Source organism: Hylobates moloch, unplaced genomic scaffold (genome assembly GCF_009828535.3).
Source record: "Hylobates moloch isolate HMO894 unplaced genomic scaffold, HMol_V3 SCAFFOLD_16, whole genome shotgun sequence".
In the NCBI taxonomy this organism is placed as follows: Eukaryota; Metazoa; Chordata; class Mammalia; order Primates; family Hylobatidae; genus Hylobates; species Hylobates moloch.
In genome coordinates this window covers 28,564,451-28,583,049 of record NW_026652291.1, presented here as the reverse complement: position 1 = coordinate 28,583,049, position 18,599 = coordinate 28,564,451, and the positions used below count along the sequence as shown (strand labels likewise).

The 18,599-nt window shown below is 45.9% G+C and overlaps 2 protein-coding genes across 9 annotated transcripts in view; one reads left to right on the top strand and one right to left on the bottom strand.

The window, feature by feature from the left end:
* The window catches only part of ANGEL1 (angel homolog 1), a 39,068-nt gene extending 35,235 nt beyond the window's left edge, over positions 1 to 3,833 (bottom strand). For 2 of the 4 annotated variants that reach the window (XM_058429498.1, XM_058429495.1), the window contains exons 1-2: positions 3,700 to 3,833; positions 3,405 to 3,652 (exon numbers count right to left, since the gene is read on the bottom strand). The gene's annotated coding sequence lies outside the window, so the exon portion shown is untranslated. Of the gene's footprint in view, positions 1 to 3,404 lie in introns of all 4 variants that reach the window. The other 2 variants (XM_058429497.1, XM_058429496.1) reach the window with 2 other exon arrangements.
* A 194-nt stretch (positions 3,834 to 4,027) lies between these two features.
* Positions 4,028 to 18,599, top strand: part of LRRC74A (leucine rich repeat containing 74A) — a 40,964-nt gene continuing 26,392 nt past the window's right edge. For 2 of the 5 annotated variants that reach the window (XM_058429661.1, XM_032180227.3), the window contains exons 1-5: positions 4,028 to 4,354; positions 5,927 to 6,055; positions 8,839 to 9,011; positions 13,811 to 13,918; positions 15,477 to 15,573. In XM_058429661.1, coding sequence (XP_058285644.1) covers positions 4,318 to 4,354; positions 5,927 to 6,055; positions 8,839 to 9,011; positions 13,811 to 13,918; positions 15,477 to 15,573 — 544 coding nt within the window. In that variant the 5' untranslated portion in view covers positions 4,028 to 4,317. The remainder of the gene's footprint in view (positions 4,355 to 5,926; positions 6,056 to 8,838; positions 9,012 to 13,810; positions 13,919 to 15,476; positions 15,574 to 18,599) is intronic. The other 3 variants (XM_032180226.2, XM_058429663.1, XM_058429662.1) reach the window with 3 other exon arrangements.

Here is an 18,599-nt window from a genome sequence, read left to right as displayed (position 1 = left end):
CCACCGCGCCCGCCCACAAAAGTAATCTCCGTGACTCCAGAGAGTGAGGAAGGGCTCAAAACAAGGGGGAGGAGGATGTCAAAAGGGCACAGGAGCCCACCTGAAGGAACTCTCAATGGCCAAAGTTGGAACTTGAACAGTAAAATAAATGATAGTATTGTATTGTAACCCAAGGAATAAAATAAACCTGAGTCCCTATAGATACAAACAACTGAATAAACAAGGGGCAGAGAGGGGCAACTCCTATAGAAAAATTCCAGTTGATAAATGCAAAAGGATTGCAAATACAGAAAATAACCATGAGAACACCATAGTAACTGTTGAGGCACAATCCATTAATAGATGCTAACATTAGTGGGCAAAAATTTAAGCAGAAAGAGGATATTTGCAGAGTCTTAAAGTATCCAAGTCTGTATTCTGTAAAAAAGGAAAAATAGCAACTTTACTGTAGCAAAAGCTGGCAGATACCACCTTGACCAAGTGATCAATATAATACATCTTGACATCATGTACCGCTGACACACACCAAGAAGGGTACATCAACTATGTGGCACCGTTCCCAATAATCATGACAAAAACATCAGCCAAACCAAAATTGGGGACATTCTAAATATCTGACCAGTACTCTTTGAAAGTGTAAGGTCATGAAAGACAAAAGAAAGACTAAGGGGCCGGACGCGGTGGCTCACGCCTGTAATCTCAGCACTTTGGGAGGCTGAGGCGGGAGGATCACGAGGTCAGGAGATCAAGACCATCCTGGCTAACACGGTGAAACCCCGTCTCTACCAAAAATACAAAAAATTAGCCAGCGTGGTGGCGGGCGCCTGTAGTCCCAGCTACTCAGGAGGCTGAGGCAGGAGAATGGCGTGAACCCTGAAGGAGGAGCTTGCAGTGAGCCGAGATCGCGCCACTGTACTCCAGCCTGGGCAACAGAGTGAGACTCCGTCTCAAAAAAAAAAAAAAAAAAAGAAAGACAAAGGAAATGTCACAGGTTGGAGGAGATCAACAGAGCCACAATAACGAATGTAATATGGCATCCTGGCACCAAAAAAGGACATTAATGGGAAAACTAGTAAAATACAAATATAGTCTGTAGTTTAGTTAATAGCATCGTACTGATACTTAGTTTTGATCATTTTTCCACGGTTATAGACGTTAACATAAGGTGAAGCTGAGTGAAGAGTAAATGGGAACTCTGTTATATTTGTAATTCTGTTATCTAAAATTATTTCAAAATAAAAAGATTAATTTTAAAAAATGTGGCTGTGGTCGGGCATGGTGGCTCACACCTGTAACCCCAGCACTTTGGGAGGCCGAGGCAGGCATATCACCTGAGGTTGGGAGTTTGAGACCAGCCTGACCAACATGGAGAAACCCCATCTCTACTAAAAATACAAAATTAGCCAGATGTGGTGGTGCATGCCGGTAATCCCAGCTACGCAGGAGGCTGAGGCAGGAGAATCGCTTGAACCCGGGAGGCAGAGGTTGCGGTGAGCCAAGATCATGCCATTGCACTCCAGCATGGGCAATAAAACGAAAGTCTGTCTCAAAAAAAATAAAAAGTGGCTGGGCACGGTGGCTCACGCCTGAAATCCTAGCACTTTGGAAGGTTGAGGCTGGCAGATCACTTGAGGTCAAGAGTTCGAGACCAGCCTGGCCAATATGGTGAAACCCTGTCTCTACTAAAAATATGAAAAATTAGCCAGGCGTGGTGGTGCACGCCTGTAATCCCAGCTACTTGGGAGGCTGAGGCAGGACAATTGCTTGAACTCAGGAGGCGGAGGTTGCAGTGAGCCAAGATCATGCCATTGCGCTCCAGCCTGGGCAATAGACAGAGCAAGACTCCATCTCAAAAAAAAAAAAAAAAAAAGGATACCCTTTAATAATACAGAAATTTTCAAAAATAACAACTTATAAAAAGAGGTTACAGGTATCACATTTCAGGGTTTTTAAAAAATACACATTTTTGGCCGGGCGTGGTGGCTCACGCCTGTAATCCCAGCACTTTGGGAGGCCGAGGCAGGCGGATTACAAGGTCCAGAGATCGACACTATCCTGGCTAACACAGTGAAACTCCGTCTCTACTAAAAACACAAAAAATTAGCTGGGCGTGGTAGCGCATGCCTGTAGTCCCAGCTACATAGGAGGCTGAGGCAGGATAATGGCGTGAACCTGGGAGGCAGAGCTTGCAATGAGCCGAGATCACGCCACTGCACTCCAGCCTGGGCGACAGAGCAAGACTCCGTCTCAAAAAAAAAAAAAAAAAAAATTAAAAAATTATGGTCCTTAAACATTTTTATTTTTTCCAGAATTGACTATTATGCAAAACACATTGCTGTCCACCATTCTAAAGAAAATATCTGATGACGTCACTCTCCTGTTCAAAAATCTTCATTGTCTCCCATTGCCTTTTAATTGCATTTGGATCCCTCCCTGAAGCTGCCCTGGCCCTGGTGGCCTCCCCTTCAACTATTCGTCTTCACAGCCTGCACAACTACGTGGGGATCTGCTGCCTTCCTTCATCCTGACCTCCTGGAAATGCCTTTTCCCCAGACTCTACTTGTCCAGAGCCCACGCACGTTCCCCAATGTGAAGAAACCTCACCCTCCCCTGAACTCCCAGTGCATTTCCCCAAAGACCCTTCTCAGTTTCCCTGCTGCTGTTGGACCCAGGCTGGTGGTGCCTCTATCCAGTGGCTTAGTTGGAGCACCTACCTCTATATTTTCTCACTCACACTTCAGTACCTGAGATCAGATGGTGCCATCCGAGTAGAGCACCGAGAGCCCTAGACCAGGACACGCATGCTCTCTGATCCCTCTTTCTCCCCCTTAATGCTTCCTTATCCTCTGCAATAGTGTGGGCCAGCCAGATGCCCTGAGGATCACCAGGACTCATGTCTACCTGATCATTCTAGGAGCTTATCACTCTCCCTGGCCTGTTTGGTATTTCTTTAGAAGGACCACATGAGATTGGGCCACCAGAATGGTGCTGCCATGCCGATTTAGGGTGACTCAAATTGTTTATATGAGCAAGAACTCTGCCAAAAATATTTGCCCAGGACCCTCACCCTAGGGTGGCCTTGTCAATTTCTATCATGCATTGCACACGCCTTAAAAGGGTCCTGTCTTAATCATGTCTGCATCCCTTCCCCACAGTGGTGCCTATTTTAGTGCCCGTACGGAATAGAGACTCAATAAGTATTTCTCAGCATGAATGCTTGAAGGAATAAGTAACATCTCAGGCATACATATTTCTTTTGATCCACGTTCTAATCACGTTTTCCTTGCACACATTTCTAGATCTTCCTCATTCTGAGTGGCAAAAAAAAAAAAAAAAAAAAAGGAATTTTCACAGCCTCAAACCCTCCAGTCACTGACCTGACCGTTGATGTCCTGAAAACTTACCAAGAAAGAACAAATTCTCCCGAAACCGAACTGCAACTGGACTTCAACTCCAACACATGTGAGAATGGCCGAGTGTGGGAATGCTAGTTGAACGGTCTCAAGGTAGGCAGCCCCGTAGTTTGGATTGAACAATGCTTTGGCTGCAACAAACTGTAGTAATAGGACATATGTTCATTGCACTTTGCTTTTGATCTTCAGCTCCAAGGTTAAGATGCTCTCCCACGGGGAAAAGAAAAAAGGAAGAAGAGCTGAGCAGAAGAAAACTGACTTCACCCATCACTGATATACTTCATACCTGAAGCACAGCTCTCTTGCGAGAAGAACATGATGGCAGCTCTTCACAGTCACCTAATTAAGGGGCTGGGGTTGGGTCCTGACTCAGAGGGAAATACAACACCACTGAGAGGCCCCCCCCCCCCACAGCACCTGAGCACTCACAGCCAAGCCCGGGCTTGGCCCCAGTAGACATATGAGAACCGGTGCCTGCCAGAACCACCCAGAAGGCAGGAAGCCTGCTGTTGCCAGGTCCACCATGTGAATCACAATGACTGCATGAGGTCATGGAATGTTGAAGATGAAATGAAAGTGGCTCCTGAGTCACAAAGTCACAGGGGATCCTTTCAACAGGGTTCCCAGTAACAGAGCAGTCCCACTCTCCCGGATGAGCTGGAGAAGTAGCTACCTCTCGCAGACAGAGTTGGGGTCAAATTCATGCACATCCAATTCCCATCAAATCCCACTCTTCCCAGGGCTTGCTGGGAGGGAAGGATAACTGCAGGCTCCCCTGGGATGCCCCCAAGTGAGGGAAGTTCACAGAGTTTGAGACAGAGGTGAATGGACAGGTGTGCTTCTTAGGGAAGCAGTCGAGAGGTGGCAAGAAGTTGGCAGCTGCCCTCAAGAGGGTCCTGGCACCATGGACAATGATAAGCCTCTTCAGCCTGAGACAGAAGGTGAAAGGGCATCCCATCTCTCACCACTCAGGCCCATCCCCGCTGCCTCAGTACAACACCTGGTGATCACAGGACCCTGAAGCCCACTTCTTTCCTCACCTGGGACCCTCTAGAAGTGGGATGATGTGTTATACTGACGGGTTCAGGGCTTGGCAAACAGGAAGAGTTGGCTGCAGTGCTATCCCACAACTACCTCATACTGGCTCTAGCCAGCTTTAATTTTTATTGTGTGGGCTGATAGATACCATATTTATAGTTTGAAATCAGCCACATTGGGAATATTTACACCATATGAATTGGCTAACACTATAAATCAGGATGTTTTTGGTGTTGTTTGTTTGTTTTTTTCCTGGAGAATCAATTGTTAAATATTTACCAGCATTCTACTGGTTGAATGGAATTCCAAATTTGTTTGACAAGGAAATTAAGACTCAGAAATTCATCACTTTTCTAAGGGCACTCAGCAGTCTGGCAGCCAAGCTGCTGTCTGTCTTCTAACTACCAGGCCACTGCTACCTGCACTGTGTATCCCAGACAAAGTTTCTGATCTTCTAAATGTTGGAAACTGGGTCTATGGACGAGGATTAAGAAAGACCTGCATGGACTCATTAGGAACCCCACCATCCTAGAATCTCAGTGGTCAAAACTTGGGACCCCTGCCACAAATGCTCAGCCCACTCAATGAGTAGTTTGGCTAAATTCTGACAGGTCATTCAGAGGCATGGCATGGCTTCTTGAAACTACTGAGTCCTGCTGATGGGCCGAGGATTGAGCTCTGGATTTTATGTGTGGCTTCCAGAAGCCCATGGCTTTCAGGAGCCTATGGCTGATCCCAGGTCAATGGCCCAGAGGTGGTAAAACCACATCTAGCAAGCGCAGAGGACTGGCGTTAGGGAAGCTCTGTTCCCAGCAATGAATATGATTAATTCATTCCTGAGAATTAATCATAGTAATTCATTCCGACCCAAGGGAGATTTTCAAGCCCCCCCTTCTTCCTGATCACAAATCAATGTTAGATTGGAAGGAAGAGAAGTTAAGTCAAATTCTTAGGAATCGAGTTCTCTCTCTTGCTCTCTGGAACTGCTCCTGGTCCATTTTATTTTCTATTTGACCTAAGTTGCCACCTGCCCTGCCCTACCCTGCCCTGCCCCTTATACTCCCTGGCACCATTTGTGCCTGACAGTAAGGAAGCCTGTGTATCGGGACCCACCCTTTCACCTGAAAGAGTAACAGCACACCCCAAAACCCACCCAAACACATAAGAAGGGGAAAGTGTGAGCAAGGAGCCGATCTCCAAGGCAGGCCTCAGGCAGGGAAGGGGGCAGGAGCAGCTGGTCTCCAGGGAGCAGAAGGGAGTTGGTTTCACAAGCTCCCGTGGACCCTGCAGCCGGAGGCAGCACTATCGGGGAAGGGAGGTTTGTAGAGCGGACTCGCCCTGGCAGGGCTTGGCACCTTGAGGACCTGGGACTCAGAGGAAGGGAGCAGAGATGGAGGGGTGGCAGCGGCAGGCTTTATTGGAGAGGCCAGCAGGTTTTATTCCTGGCATCAAGGAGATGAGTTTTTTTCTTCCAGATGAGACTGAAACTGAGCCAGTACCACAGAGCAGTGATAAAATGCTCTACTGTGAGGCCGAACCCCCGCCAACTGTCGAAAAAGTGAAACCAGCCCGGGAGAATTCGGAAACAGACCTGGAGATTGAAGGTGAGCATGGGCATTTAGGGGCAGTCAGGGCAGCTTCTCCTCAGAAGCTGGAGAAACCTGGTTTCCAGGAGCTGTCCTCTCACTCCTTTCCAGAGTCTGCCCTGCAGATGGCCTGTGGAGGAAATGTGGCAGAAAGGCCTGCTCGGTTTTGCCTGGAGTCCTCCTCCAGGCTGGCAGGGGAGAGCAGCTGCAGCTTCCCACGCTTGTCACCTGCCTCAGGAGCAGTGCCCTCACGTCGGCTTGTTAAAAGCGGAATCAATACACAAACAGGGTTTTCTGATCTTCTAAATGTTTCCACATGGGGCATCCTATGCAATCTTTGCAATAGTCCTAGGAGGTAGGCATCATTGCCCGTTTTCAACAGAAGAGGAACTGGGCCTTAAAGAGATTATAGGCATTGGCCAGGGACAGCGGGAGTTTGCCCAGCACATTGGCTGATCCCGTGTTTGACTCACTCTGATGGTCCTGCCTTCTGTATTCCACATTCCAGGCCCCTGGACTGTTTCTGTGGCCTATCTTGCATCCCAGTGACTTTCCACACTCACCTTAGAGCTCTGGTTTCCCCTACTATTCTTGATAAATCTAAGCATGCCTGGGTATCCGGACTGGCTGAGCTGAAACAAAGACTCTGTTAATGCAAACAACATCTCCACTCTCTCTCTCCTCCCAGTTTCCCCAAGAAGGGAAGCATCAAAAGAGAACACTTGTGAAGCAAGGGGAGAATGACACTGGTTCCATCTGACTGGGCCAGCCTCAAACTTCCCAGGCCAAGGCTGGCCCAGTTGCCCTTCCTCCCCTGTGGCCTTGCAGCTGGCTGGTGGGCCGTGATTCACAGGCACAGAGATGGAGGAAGGCCAGTTCTGCCAAATTAAACTGTGAAGTTCATCTGCATAGGGTCAGTTTATAAACCTCCCCACCATGGTCAACATACAACATACATCTTCACCCTTCTACACAGATCTCCTCCCCACTGTCCGCCAGGCAGTTTGTTGCTCTTTTTCTGACTTCTTGTCTACTTCAAGTCTGTTGCTAACGTTGCTTCCAACACCCGACTTCATTCACCCGGTTGGAGAAGGTAGCAAAGGACAACAGTGGATGTTTGGCCAAAGGGTCCTGCTTCTATCTCATTCCCCCTACCTCTTCCCCTGACCACAGCAAGTGCTAACATTGTCACAGGCTGCCCATAAAATATAACAATAGGAAACACAGCTAGAAAGGGTCAGCATCAAACCCAGCAGAATTAGTCCCAAGGACAAAACTGGGGGTTACCTTCCCTGCTTTGGTCAACAGGAACCTCTAATGGCTGAATCTGGCACCAAAAACTCTGTCCTGAACGGAAACTTGGGGCTCAGCAGCCCTGGCTCCTGGTTTCCCTGCTGTGGGTGCTGAGACACTGGGAATGGGCAGGGAGGGCATGGGAAATAGGCCAGCTGGGAGCAGTGCCGGCTGTGAGTCTAGAGAAGAGGGGGAGACGAGCCTGGTTTGCTCACTTGCCATGAGCTGTTTTTCTCCACAACAGTGGTTCTCACCTGGAAGCAATTTTGCAACAAGGGGACATTGGGTAAACTAGGGGTGGGGGTTGCTACTGGCATCTTGTGGGTCCATGCCAGGGATCCTACTAAACACCCTACTATGTACAGGACAGCCCTCAGAACAGAATTATCCAGCCCAAAATACCTGCAGTGCGGAGGCTGAGAAGCGCTGCTGTACAAGCGTCCCAGATAGAAGTCTAATTTATAGTTGTGCTTGCAAAATCAGCTTCCCTGTAAAGCACTTGTCCTTTCACCAACAAAGCTCCCATTGTCAGCCTTAGATTGTTTGGAGGGGGAGGGCGTTGGCCAAAGGCCCTGGGATCTGAAGGAAAAACAGATGCAGACATAGACGCCAGCTGGCCTCAGGAAGCCCTGCCATAGGCTGGACTTGCCTAATGAGGACACAGCTGTGGGGCACCCAGAATCCAGGGAGGCCCGATGCCCAGTGACCATGGGCCAGGCTGGCCTAAAGCCTAAGGAATAAAGGTCCCCAGGGGTTAGAATGGAAAGGTGCAGTCCCTACTTCTGTTAGCTGGTTTTAGCACTGACCAACTGTGTGTTATTTGAGGCTAGGTTTATTGTCGATAAAGCAAGGATGACAGTCCTTTTTATAAGGAAAATGACATGCAAGCTTTTGAAAGAAAAAAGACCATTCACATGCAAGCATGCTTGTTTCTCGCTGATGTGGAGGTCTTTCCATATTCACTGGTTTGCCATTTTGAGAAGTCCACTCTGTCCTAGTTGCGCTTTTTAAATGTTGGTGCCTCTCTAAGTCTTTGGTGAAGCTTTTTTCATGACTCACAACCTTGTGATAGTGGCGGTGAAACTAAAAGTGAAATGGAGACTCCATCAGCCATCAAAAGTCATCTGTGTTTGGCCTTTCAGAATTGTCCAAAGGTGGGCAAGAGGGCTTGGGCCTTCTATGTCCTTGATGACCAGTCACTGGATGTGGCCAACGTGGGCAGGTGGGGTGAAGCACACTGCTCACTTCTAGGAAAGCTTCTGGCCTGAAACCATGGGCCTCATCTCCTACCCAAAGGGAAACATTCATCTGCGACTTTCTGGAGTTAGAGTCTCCCTCTCCCACCATGGACTGACTTCCCAGACAGGAGCAGGCTTCTTAGCACATACCCACAGGGAGAGATCCTCTGGCAGAGGACAGTCTAGACATGAGTGAATGTCACTCGGGCTAGAGGGGAGAGAAGGCAAAGGTGGAAGAGAAATCCTACTTCAGCCCATCTTTCTCTGCAGATGATGAGAAATCTTTCACCACTGGACAAAAGGAGCTGTACCTGGAGGCCTGCAAGCTGGTGGGTGTAGTGCCTGTCTCCTACTTCATTCGGAACATGGAGGAGTCCTACGTGAACCTCAACCACCACGGCCTGGGCCCCAGGGGTACCAAGGCTATTGCTATAGCCCTGGTGGTGAGCATGCTAGCGGGGGCTCATGAAACCTGGTGGAGGTGGAGGGTTGGCAGAGTGGTAGGCCCAAGATTCAGAGGGCCCCCCCTATGGAGCCTAAATAGTGACCTTTATGCCCACACTGCCCTGGGCTCTGCTTGGCTGCCAGATGATTTATTTAGCTCCTGGTAGGACGCTGCTAGCAACCTGGGCCTTAGAAGTCTATGCTCCTTGCAGAGACTTTGGGGAGAAAAAAATAGAAGTCTATATACCCTTTACTGTTCAGGAAGCAAAGGCACCAGCCTCTGGGCCCAGGAAAAGTGACCAGGCCCAATTATCAATGCAAGAGCACCAACAAAATGCCAGCCTGGGTCTCCATTCCAAAGCTCACCTTTGCCATAAACGGGTTTATTACTGACCCATTCCATTCAATGTCTGCCTTGTGCAACATTATAATTCATAAACACCATGGTGTAGAGTAGATCAAGTTTTCCGACAAAAGTAGTGTCATCTCTCAGCTTGGTATGACCAAACAAGGACTTGACCTTGAGTTCATCATGACTTTATATAATTATAACTGATTTACACACAAAACTGACTCCCATCACAGAAAAACAGAAAACCTAACAACTGCCTGTCAGCACAACACTGTTTGTCCACTTAGAAAAGTAAACAGAAAATTCCATTATAAAAAAGCTCAGTAAGGTAGAGAGGTAGATGTGTCTTTAGAGGTGACATTTAAAATTGGTAATAGTTAAATTATCCATGGAAAGAATGAACAGAGAAAAATAAAGAGGATTTACAGGACCACCAGGTTCATATGCTCACTGTGCGGTAAGGACCAATACACTGAAACAGAGTTTGCGGCAAAGGAAGAGTTTAATGATCACAGGGTGGCCAAACAAGGAAATGAAAGGAACCCTTCCATCCATTTCCCTAAGGAGTTCTAGTCTAGAGTTGTTTGTTTGAAACAGGTTTTCTCTGTTGTCCAGTCTGGAATGCAGTAGCATGATCATGGCTCACTGCAGCTTTGACCTCCTGAGCTTAAGTGATCCTTCTGCCTCAGCCTCTTGATTATTTAGGACCACAGGTGTTCACTACTGCACCCAGCTAATTTTTGCATTTTTAGTAGAGAAGGAGTCTTGCTATGTTGCCCAGGCTGGTCTCAAACTCCTGGGCTCAGGTGATCCACCCACCTCAGCATCCTAAACTGCTGGGATTGCAGGCTTGAGCCACTGGACCTGGCCTGGCCAACAGTTTTTGAGGGGATCTTGGAGGACAAGGGGCTGAAAATTAGGGTGGTTGATTGGTCGGGACAAGGGGGATGAAATCATCAGGAGGTAGCAGCTGCATGCTTTGGTGAGTCAGCTCCTCTTGGGGTCCTTCAGACCAGCTGATGTCAGTGGTAGTTTCACCAGCATCTCAGATGGAAAACTTAACATTTCACAATGCTTGCACTGTTATCTGCAGAGCAGTGAAAAGGAACTATGATTCTGTGACAGAGTCTACGTGATTCTGGGGCAACAGGCAGCAAACAGCTCTGAGGAAGGGGTCAGAGAGCAGCTGACCTCATGACCAATGCTGTGTGTGCTGCAAGCTGGGCTGATTCCCATTTCTCCCCTCCCTTCTTCCCTGATCAATTTTATAAAGTTGATAGGGACAGTTTCAGGACTGAGAAAGAATTCTTTAAAAATATTATTTATAAAGGATCTGAAAGAAGAAAAGGAGTCAGTGAATTCAATAGGGAATGAGTGACTGAAAGACAGGAGAAGCTACGGAATGGTAGAGACAGCCAAAGACAAGCTGCAGGAAGACTGAGTTGGCCAAGTTCAATGATGCAGACATCTGAGAGACTGATGAATGAGGAAGGCAATTCTGTGCGTCCATATCTATTCAGTTATGAAATACATGGCAAGCTCCAAAAAGTCTTGAAATACACAGTCATTGTTTGTTGCTAGAAGGTATAGTAGTCCACCCTTACCCAGAGTTTCACTGTCTACTGTTTCAGTTGTTCTTACAGTTCAATAAGGTATTCTGAGAGCGAACGAGAGAGATGCCACATTCACATCACTTTTTTTTTTTTTTTTTTTTTTGAGACAGAGTCTCACTCTGTCTCCCAGGCTGGAGTGCAGGGTCATGATCCGAGCTCACTGCAACTTCTACCTCCCAGGTTCAGGTGATTCTCCTGCCTCAGCCTCCCGAGTAGCTGGGATTACAGGTGCGCGCCACCACGCCCTGCTAATTTTTCGTATTTTTAGTAGAGACAGGGTTTCACTATGTTGGCCAGGCTGGTCTTGAACTTCTGGCCTCAAGTGATCCTCCCGCCTTGGCCTCTCAAAGTGCTGGGATTACAGGCATGAGCCACCGTGCCCTGGCAACATATATTATAATAATTGTTCTATTTTATTATTATTGTTAACCTCTTATTGTGCTTAATTTGTGAATTAAACTTTATCATGTGTAAGTATGTATAGGAAAAAAACATAGTATATTTAGGGTTTGGTACTATCTTTGGTATCAGGCATTTACCAGCCATCTTGATATTTTCCCCCAAGGATAGGGGTGAACTACTGTAATCACTGTTAGAATGTAAGTTCCTTATATGATAAGAGGGATAGGCTTGTGTGCTATTCATTTTAAGTGCCTAGCCCCCAGTTGGCATTGAACAGTGTATTCATAGAATACGTGGTCTCATTTTTCCTCACTTTCCCCAACACACTCATTCTTTCTTAAAAATATAACAGCATTTGCGTTTAGCATATGCCCTTTAAGAAGTGACACAAAATGTGAGATTGCACTGTTTTCCGGGGATGGGAAGAAAGGAGCCGAGAAAGAACAGAGCCGTCTTGAGATTTATCGAGGGTGGAAAGGCTGATTAATGAAGTGTTAGGAACGCACCATTACCTCATGAGCTTTGTGGGAAAAACATGGATGATAATGAAATCCTCTCAGGACTTGGACCACTTGTTTCTTAGTAACAGCAGTTTCTGTTTAGGGGGAATTTCTTCTTCCCCCATTCTCTGTATCATTCATTTGACAATTAATCATCGTGACATTCTGGTAGACTGAACTTCTATTTGCTCTTTGTACTGATTAACTTTTCACATATTTGTGTTTCCCCGACCTAGATTAGGAGCACCCTAATAGCAGGCATCGTATTTCATCCTTGCGTGTATCCCTCGACGGCCTAGCACTGTGCCCTTGCATGTGGGGGCAGCAGGTGGGGTGAGAATGGGAATGTTCTCTGTTAATCCTTGTTTCCCCAGCGGTGAACACAGATAGTGACAAATAGACACTGGCCTGTGTGGAATAAATGTGGATGGATTTGGGGACTGGGCCTCCTGCTTCCCCCTAGAATGTGCTTGTCCCCAGTATGAATCTGGCAGTGGTGATTCAACTGATGTTTCTAGACACTGCTAAATAGCACCTAGACTGGGAGGCCCCCTGAGCCATCTCCCTCACCTTTGAGCACAACTCAAGGCAATTGAATTTTGCCCAGCCCAGAGAGCTGAGACCAGAAGACAATTCAGGAAGCCCTAGAGTGAACCATCCTGCAATGCAATAGTTTGGACTATCACATTTTCTTTTTTCAGGGGAGAGGGTGGGGGAAGACCAGCATTAACACTCCTTCCACCTGCTACTTCTCTTGCTCCTTCGTGGGCCTTGAAAATGCTCAAATCCAAACCTGTGTCTGTTCTCTGTACCTGTGTGTACTGGGAACAAGGTGGGGAAGGGAAGATCAAAGTTCTGATTAGAGCTAACCCAAGTCCTTCATGCTGCAGTGCGAATCCTTTCCTCTCTCTCCTCTTGCCCCTCATAGAAATGCAGACTAGTGGCTCATGCCTGTAATCCCAGCACTTTGGGAGGCCAAGGCGGGTGGATCACCTGAGGTCAGGAGTTCAAGATGAGCCTGGTGAACATGATGAAACCTCATCTCTACTCAAAAAAATACAAAAATTAGCCAGGTGTGGTGGTGGGCACCTGTAATCCCAGCTACTCAGGAGGCTGAGGCAGGGAGGATTGCTTGAATCCAGGAAGCAGAGGTTGCAGTGAGCCAAGATCACGCCACTGCACTCCATCCTGGGTGACAGAGCAAGACTCCATCTCAAAAAAAAAAAAGAAATGCAGACTATCTTGGATCTAGATATTCACCAAAGATTTATATGTCCAATTCCTTCCACACAGACTTGAGGTCACCTCCTAGTAAAGAGAGTACCAGAGCAAGGTGTGGTGGCTCACGCCTATAATTCCAGCTACTTGGGAGGCTAAGGCAGGAGGATCACTTGAGCCCAGGAGTTTGAGATCAGCCTGGGCAACATAGAGCCCGTCTCAAAAAATAATAATTAATAAATAAATACAAATTAAAAGGAGTGTCCCAGATAAGACTTAAGTGTAAATTAGAAGAAAGGCCTCTGAAGAAAGCAAAATCAATGCTTTAAAGGACCTCCTTGCAAGAATCTTTATGTTTAAATATCCTTATTCAATATATCAAGTTTTCCTTAATCTTGGAGTAGGTCACAGTTCTCTCTCCTTAGGGCTAAATAGTTAAAATCTGTTTAGCTCATCCTCGTGCCTCCGACTTGTCAGGGTTTTAATTGCTTTCAGGATCCTTTTCTAAATTCTCCCAGAATCAGCGTATTGTCCTAGCAAAACTCCACGGGTTGGTTTGGCCCCTGTTCTGGTCTCCTCGCCCTTGCCAGGCCTTCAGAATTCCTAGCCTGCATCTCCACGCCCACTCACATGGCTGGCCCAGGGCGAGCAGGGAACTGACTGGGTCATCAACCACTTCTGTGTCTCTCTCCCTCCCCTTGTCCTGGCTGAAGTCCAACACGGCTGTTACCAAACTGGAGCTGGAAGACAATTGCATCACGGAGGAGGGTGTCTTGAGCCTGGTGGAGATGCTACAAGAGAACTACTACCTCCAGGAGATGGTACTGTGCCCCCCTGTGCTGGCTCTTACCATCATCCCTGGGGATTCACAACCCATTGGAGACAAGCCAGAGGCCCTGCCACGACCCAGCCTGCCTCCAGGCCCCTGCTGGCCCCTGCCCTTCTCACGTGACTTCTTGGAGGAGGGCCACATGTGAGAGGCTGTGTTTCCTATGGCTGTAGGAAATCCTAAGAAACAATTTATGGCCGGGCGCGGTGGCTCACACCTGCAATCCCAGCACTTTGGGAGGCTGAGGCGGGTGGATCGCCTGAGGTCAGGAGTTCGAACCCAGCCTGGCCAACATGGTGAAACCCCGTCTCTACTAAAAGTACAAAAATTAGCCGGGCATGGTGAGTGTAATCCCAGCTACTTAGGAGGCTGAGGCAGGAGAATGGCTTGAACCCAGCAGGTGGAGATTGCAGTGAGCTGAGATCGCACCCCTGCGCTCCAGCCTGGGTGACAAGAATGAGACTCCATCTCAAAAAAAAAAAACAACCATTTCTGTCTGGACCTTAGAAGCCCTTAAAAATGATAAATGTGGCCAGGCATCATGGCTCATGCCTGTAATCCTGACAATTTGGGAAGGCAAAGTGGGCAGATCACCTGAGGTCAGAAGTTCGAGACCAGCCTGGCCAACATGGTGGAACCCTGCCTCTACTAAAAATATAAAAACTTAGCTGTGTGTGGTGGTGTGGGCCTGTAATCCCAGCTACTCGGGAGGCTGAGGCAGGAGAATCACTTGAATCCTGGAGGCAGAGGTTGCGGTTAGCCGAGATGACGCCACTGCACTCCAGCCTGGGTGACAGAGTGAGACTCTGTTTCAAAAAATATTGATAAATGTAGCTCTGCAGAGTTGCCTTAAAGTGAACTTTCTTAAAGAAAGTAAAGACATGAAATAATGTCATAAAAGACAATGTGCCTAGAGATGGCTGGCAGTGATGGTTACACAATGTGAATAGGCTTAATACCACGCCACTGGGCACTGAAAAACAGCAAAGATGGTAAATCATATGTTATGCTTATTTTACCATCATAAAAAGAAATTCAAAGAAAAGGGGGAAACAACCAATTAAGACAATAATGGCCACTTTATATAAAGTCTCTCCCACTAGCTTAAAAGGACAATTCATACTTCCCGAATCAATGAGTGGAATTTACAATGATTATGCACTCTAAACTCATTTTTCACTGTTTCACTGCCAAGCTCTCCAAATGAAGCTGTTTTGGGTTTTAATACAAAGAAACAAAATAGTGTGCTTATCTGAAGCACCAAGGCTAAATTGGGAAAATAGGGAGTCCTTGAAGCCAACTTCAAAAAACTGAGACCAGCCAGCCCACGGGTCCCACCGGGAGGCCCTGGAAAAGCCGGCTCTAGAGGGCTAGAAGGGCTCTATTGCCCTTCTCTTCGTCCTTGGCACCTCCCTAATCCTCCTAATCCTTTCCCACCCCAACCCTACTCCCTCAGCACAGGACTCAAGTAAACCACAAAAGACATCATTTGTTCATGAGGGCCCTTTGGTGAGCTTTTTTACATACTGAAGTGTTTTCTTGCCTTTTAGAATATTTCCAACAATCACCTTGGTTTGGAGGGGGCCAGAATCATCTCAGATTTCTTCGAGAGAAATAGTTCTTCTATCTGGAGCCTTGAGCTTTCAGGTGAGCACATGGAAAGGGAGGGAGAAGACACTGGGAATGCAGAGGGAGGGAAGAGGGGAAAAACAGAGAATTCAACGTCTCGTTGAACCAGACCATGTCCTTCTAGTCTTGGAGACCAGAATACTGCATCTATGCCTGCTAAACCCTCCCAGTCACACTCCCCTAGCCCCCGCCATTTATCATCCATATCTGACATTATAGATGATATATAAACAATAATTTATCATATACTTTACCACCCAAACTGAATAGGGCACTATTAATTAACTGGAACCACAAGCAAACTGAGATATCTTGCACCCAGTCATAAACTATGTTTAATATGATTAAGAACATAAAATAAAATCATAAAAGAACAAATCACTTAAAAAAAAGACATCTCCTCCTCTCCACACCAAGAGTTTCTTACAGTGAAAAATTTATAGTCACTGATATTAAAGGCTCAACAAATAAATTCAATGGCACATTAGTTATAGGTGAATAGAATTAGTGGAAAACATTTTATCTATCTATGCAGCATAGAAAGATAAGACATAGAGAATATAAAAGATAAAAGAATTAAAAGAATGAGTAGTTTCCAGAAGGAGAAGAAATGAATGAGCAGCAATATTTGAATAACAGCTAAAATGTTCCCTGAATTGATAAATTTTCAGATACAGGAATCCCAGTAACTCCTAAGAAAGGTGTATAAAAAGGAATCTACACTTGAGTATATCTCTGAAAAACCCTTAACATACAGAGAAGGTCTGAAGAGTGTCTAGGAAAAAATACGGAAATAAAGTTTGTGTATTTTTCTTTATAAAGATGAGGTCTTGCTATGTTGTCCAGGCTGGTCTCGAACTCCTGACCTCAAATGATCCACCTGCCTCAGCCTCCCAAAGTGCTGGGATTACAGGCATGAGCCACTGTGCCCAGCCAATAAATATATTTTGTATGTGAGTGGGCAAAAACTACCCCTTTTTTTCAAAGTAATCTTGGATCTTTTTTTCAAAGTAATCTTGGATCTTTTTTTCAAAGTAATCTTGAATCTTTTTTTCAAAATAATTCTGCAATCTTGGTTATTAGTATTGTAAGTAATAGTAATCTTGGCTATTCTTGTACAGTTTCTCCTCCAGGTGAATTTTAGAATCATTTTGTCAAGTTCTATTTAAGAAAAAAAGAAAAAAAGAAAAAAAACACCTGTTGGGGTTTTGGTTGGGGTTCCATTTAATATTCTAGATTAATTTATGAAAGAACTGACATATTCGCAATATTGAGTCTCCTCATTTATGAACATGGTTTATCTCTACTCCTTCAGGTCTTTTATATTCTTTTTCTTTTTTTCTTTTTTTTTTTTGAGGAGGAATTTCACTCTTGTTTCCCAGGCTGGAGTGCAATGGCGCAATCTTGGCTCACCACAATCTCTGCTTCCTGGGTTCAAGCGATTCTCCTCCTCAGCCTCCCAAGTAGCTGGGATTACAGGTGTGAGCCACCGTGCCCAGCCCCAGGTCTTTTTATATTATTGAGTAAAGTTTTAGTTTCTTCTATTATAAGCCCTGCATTATTTATATTAGGTTTATTTCTAGGTCTTATTTTATTTTATTTTATTTTTTGAGATGGAGTTTCTCTCTTGTCGCCCAGGCTGGAGTGTGATGGCACGATCTCAGCTCACTGCAATATCTGCCTCCCAGGTTCAAGCAATTCTCCTGCCTCAGCCTCCCAAGTAGCTGAGATTACAGGCATGTGCCACCACGCCCAGCTAATTTTTTCTATTTTTAGTAGAGACAGGGTTTCTCCATGTTGGTCAGGCTGGTCTCAAACTCCCAACCTCAGGTGATCCACCAGCCTCAGCCTCCCAAAGTGCTGGGATTACAGGCGTGAGCTACCGTGCCCGGCTATGTCTTCTATTATTTTATCTTATGTGAACAGAATGTTTTTTTCTATCACATTTTCTTTTTTTTTTTTTTGAGATGGAGTCTCGCTCTGTCGCCCAGGCTGGAGTGCAGTGGCGCGATCTCGGCTCACTGCAAGCTCCGCCTCCCGGGTTCACGCCGTTCTCCTGCCTCAGCCTATCCAAGTAGCTGGGACTACAGGCGCCCACCACCACGCCCGGCTAATTTTTTTGTATTTTTAGTAGAGACGGGGTTTCACCGTGGTCTCGATCTCCTGACCTCGTGATCCGCCCGCCTCGGCCTCCCAAAGTGCTGGGATTACAGGCGTGAGCCACCGCGCCCGGCTTCTATCACATTTTCTGATTGGTCATTACTGGTGTGTCTGAAAGCTATTAATTTTTGTACATTGATTCTATATCTAGTCACTTTATTAAATTATCTTATGAGTTCTAACATTTTGTTAGTTAATTTTATAGAATTATTTAGAGAGGTGATTATATCTGCAAATAATGAAAGTTTTTTCTTTTCCAATATTTATGTCTCCTAATTTTTTTTCTGGTTGCACTGGCTAAGACCCCTAACATAATGTGTTAACATAGTACAGAAAGCTCTTTGTAAAAATACAAATCACCCAGTCCTATCCCAGACTGGTGAAATCAGAATCTTTAGCAGGAGAAATCTTGGAATCTGTGTTTTATCAAATTTCACAAATAATTCTCTTACAACCAGTTCTGTACTATCTGTAACCATTGATTTAAACACGAGAATTTGAATAACTAATCACCTAGTTTTATGCGTTGACTAGCTTATTATCTCACTTTATTGCACTAACAGACACAGCCAAACAAGTATTTGTGTTCCTGTGAATGCATTCATTCATTCATTCATTCACTCACTCATTTTATTAAGGACCTGTTATGTGCCAAGCACTATTTAGGTGGTAGAGATACAAAGCTTATTGAGGGTTCAAAGGAGGAAATTTGGGAATAAGGCTCCATGTCATGTACTTCCCAGAAATCACCAGTGTCTTACATTGCTTAGCAGGGCCACAACTCAGGTAAGGTGAGTGAGCCACTTGCGCTGGTCACAAAATGTAAGGAGTGCCAAAATATCATGACGAGCAAAATATCAAGACATTAAATAAAAACAGCATCC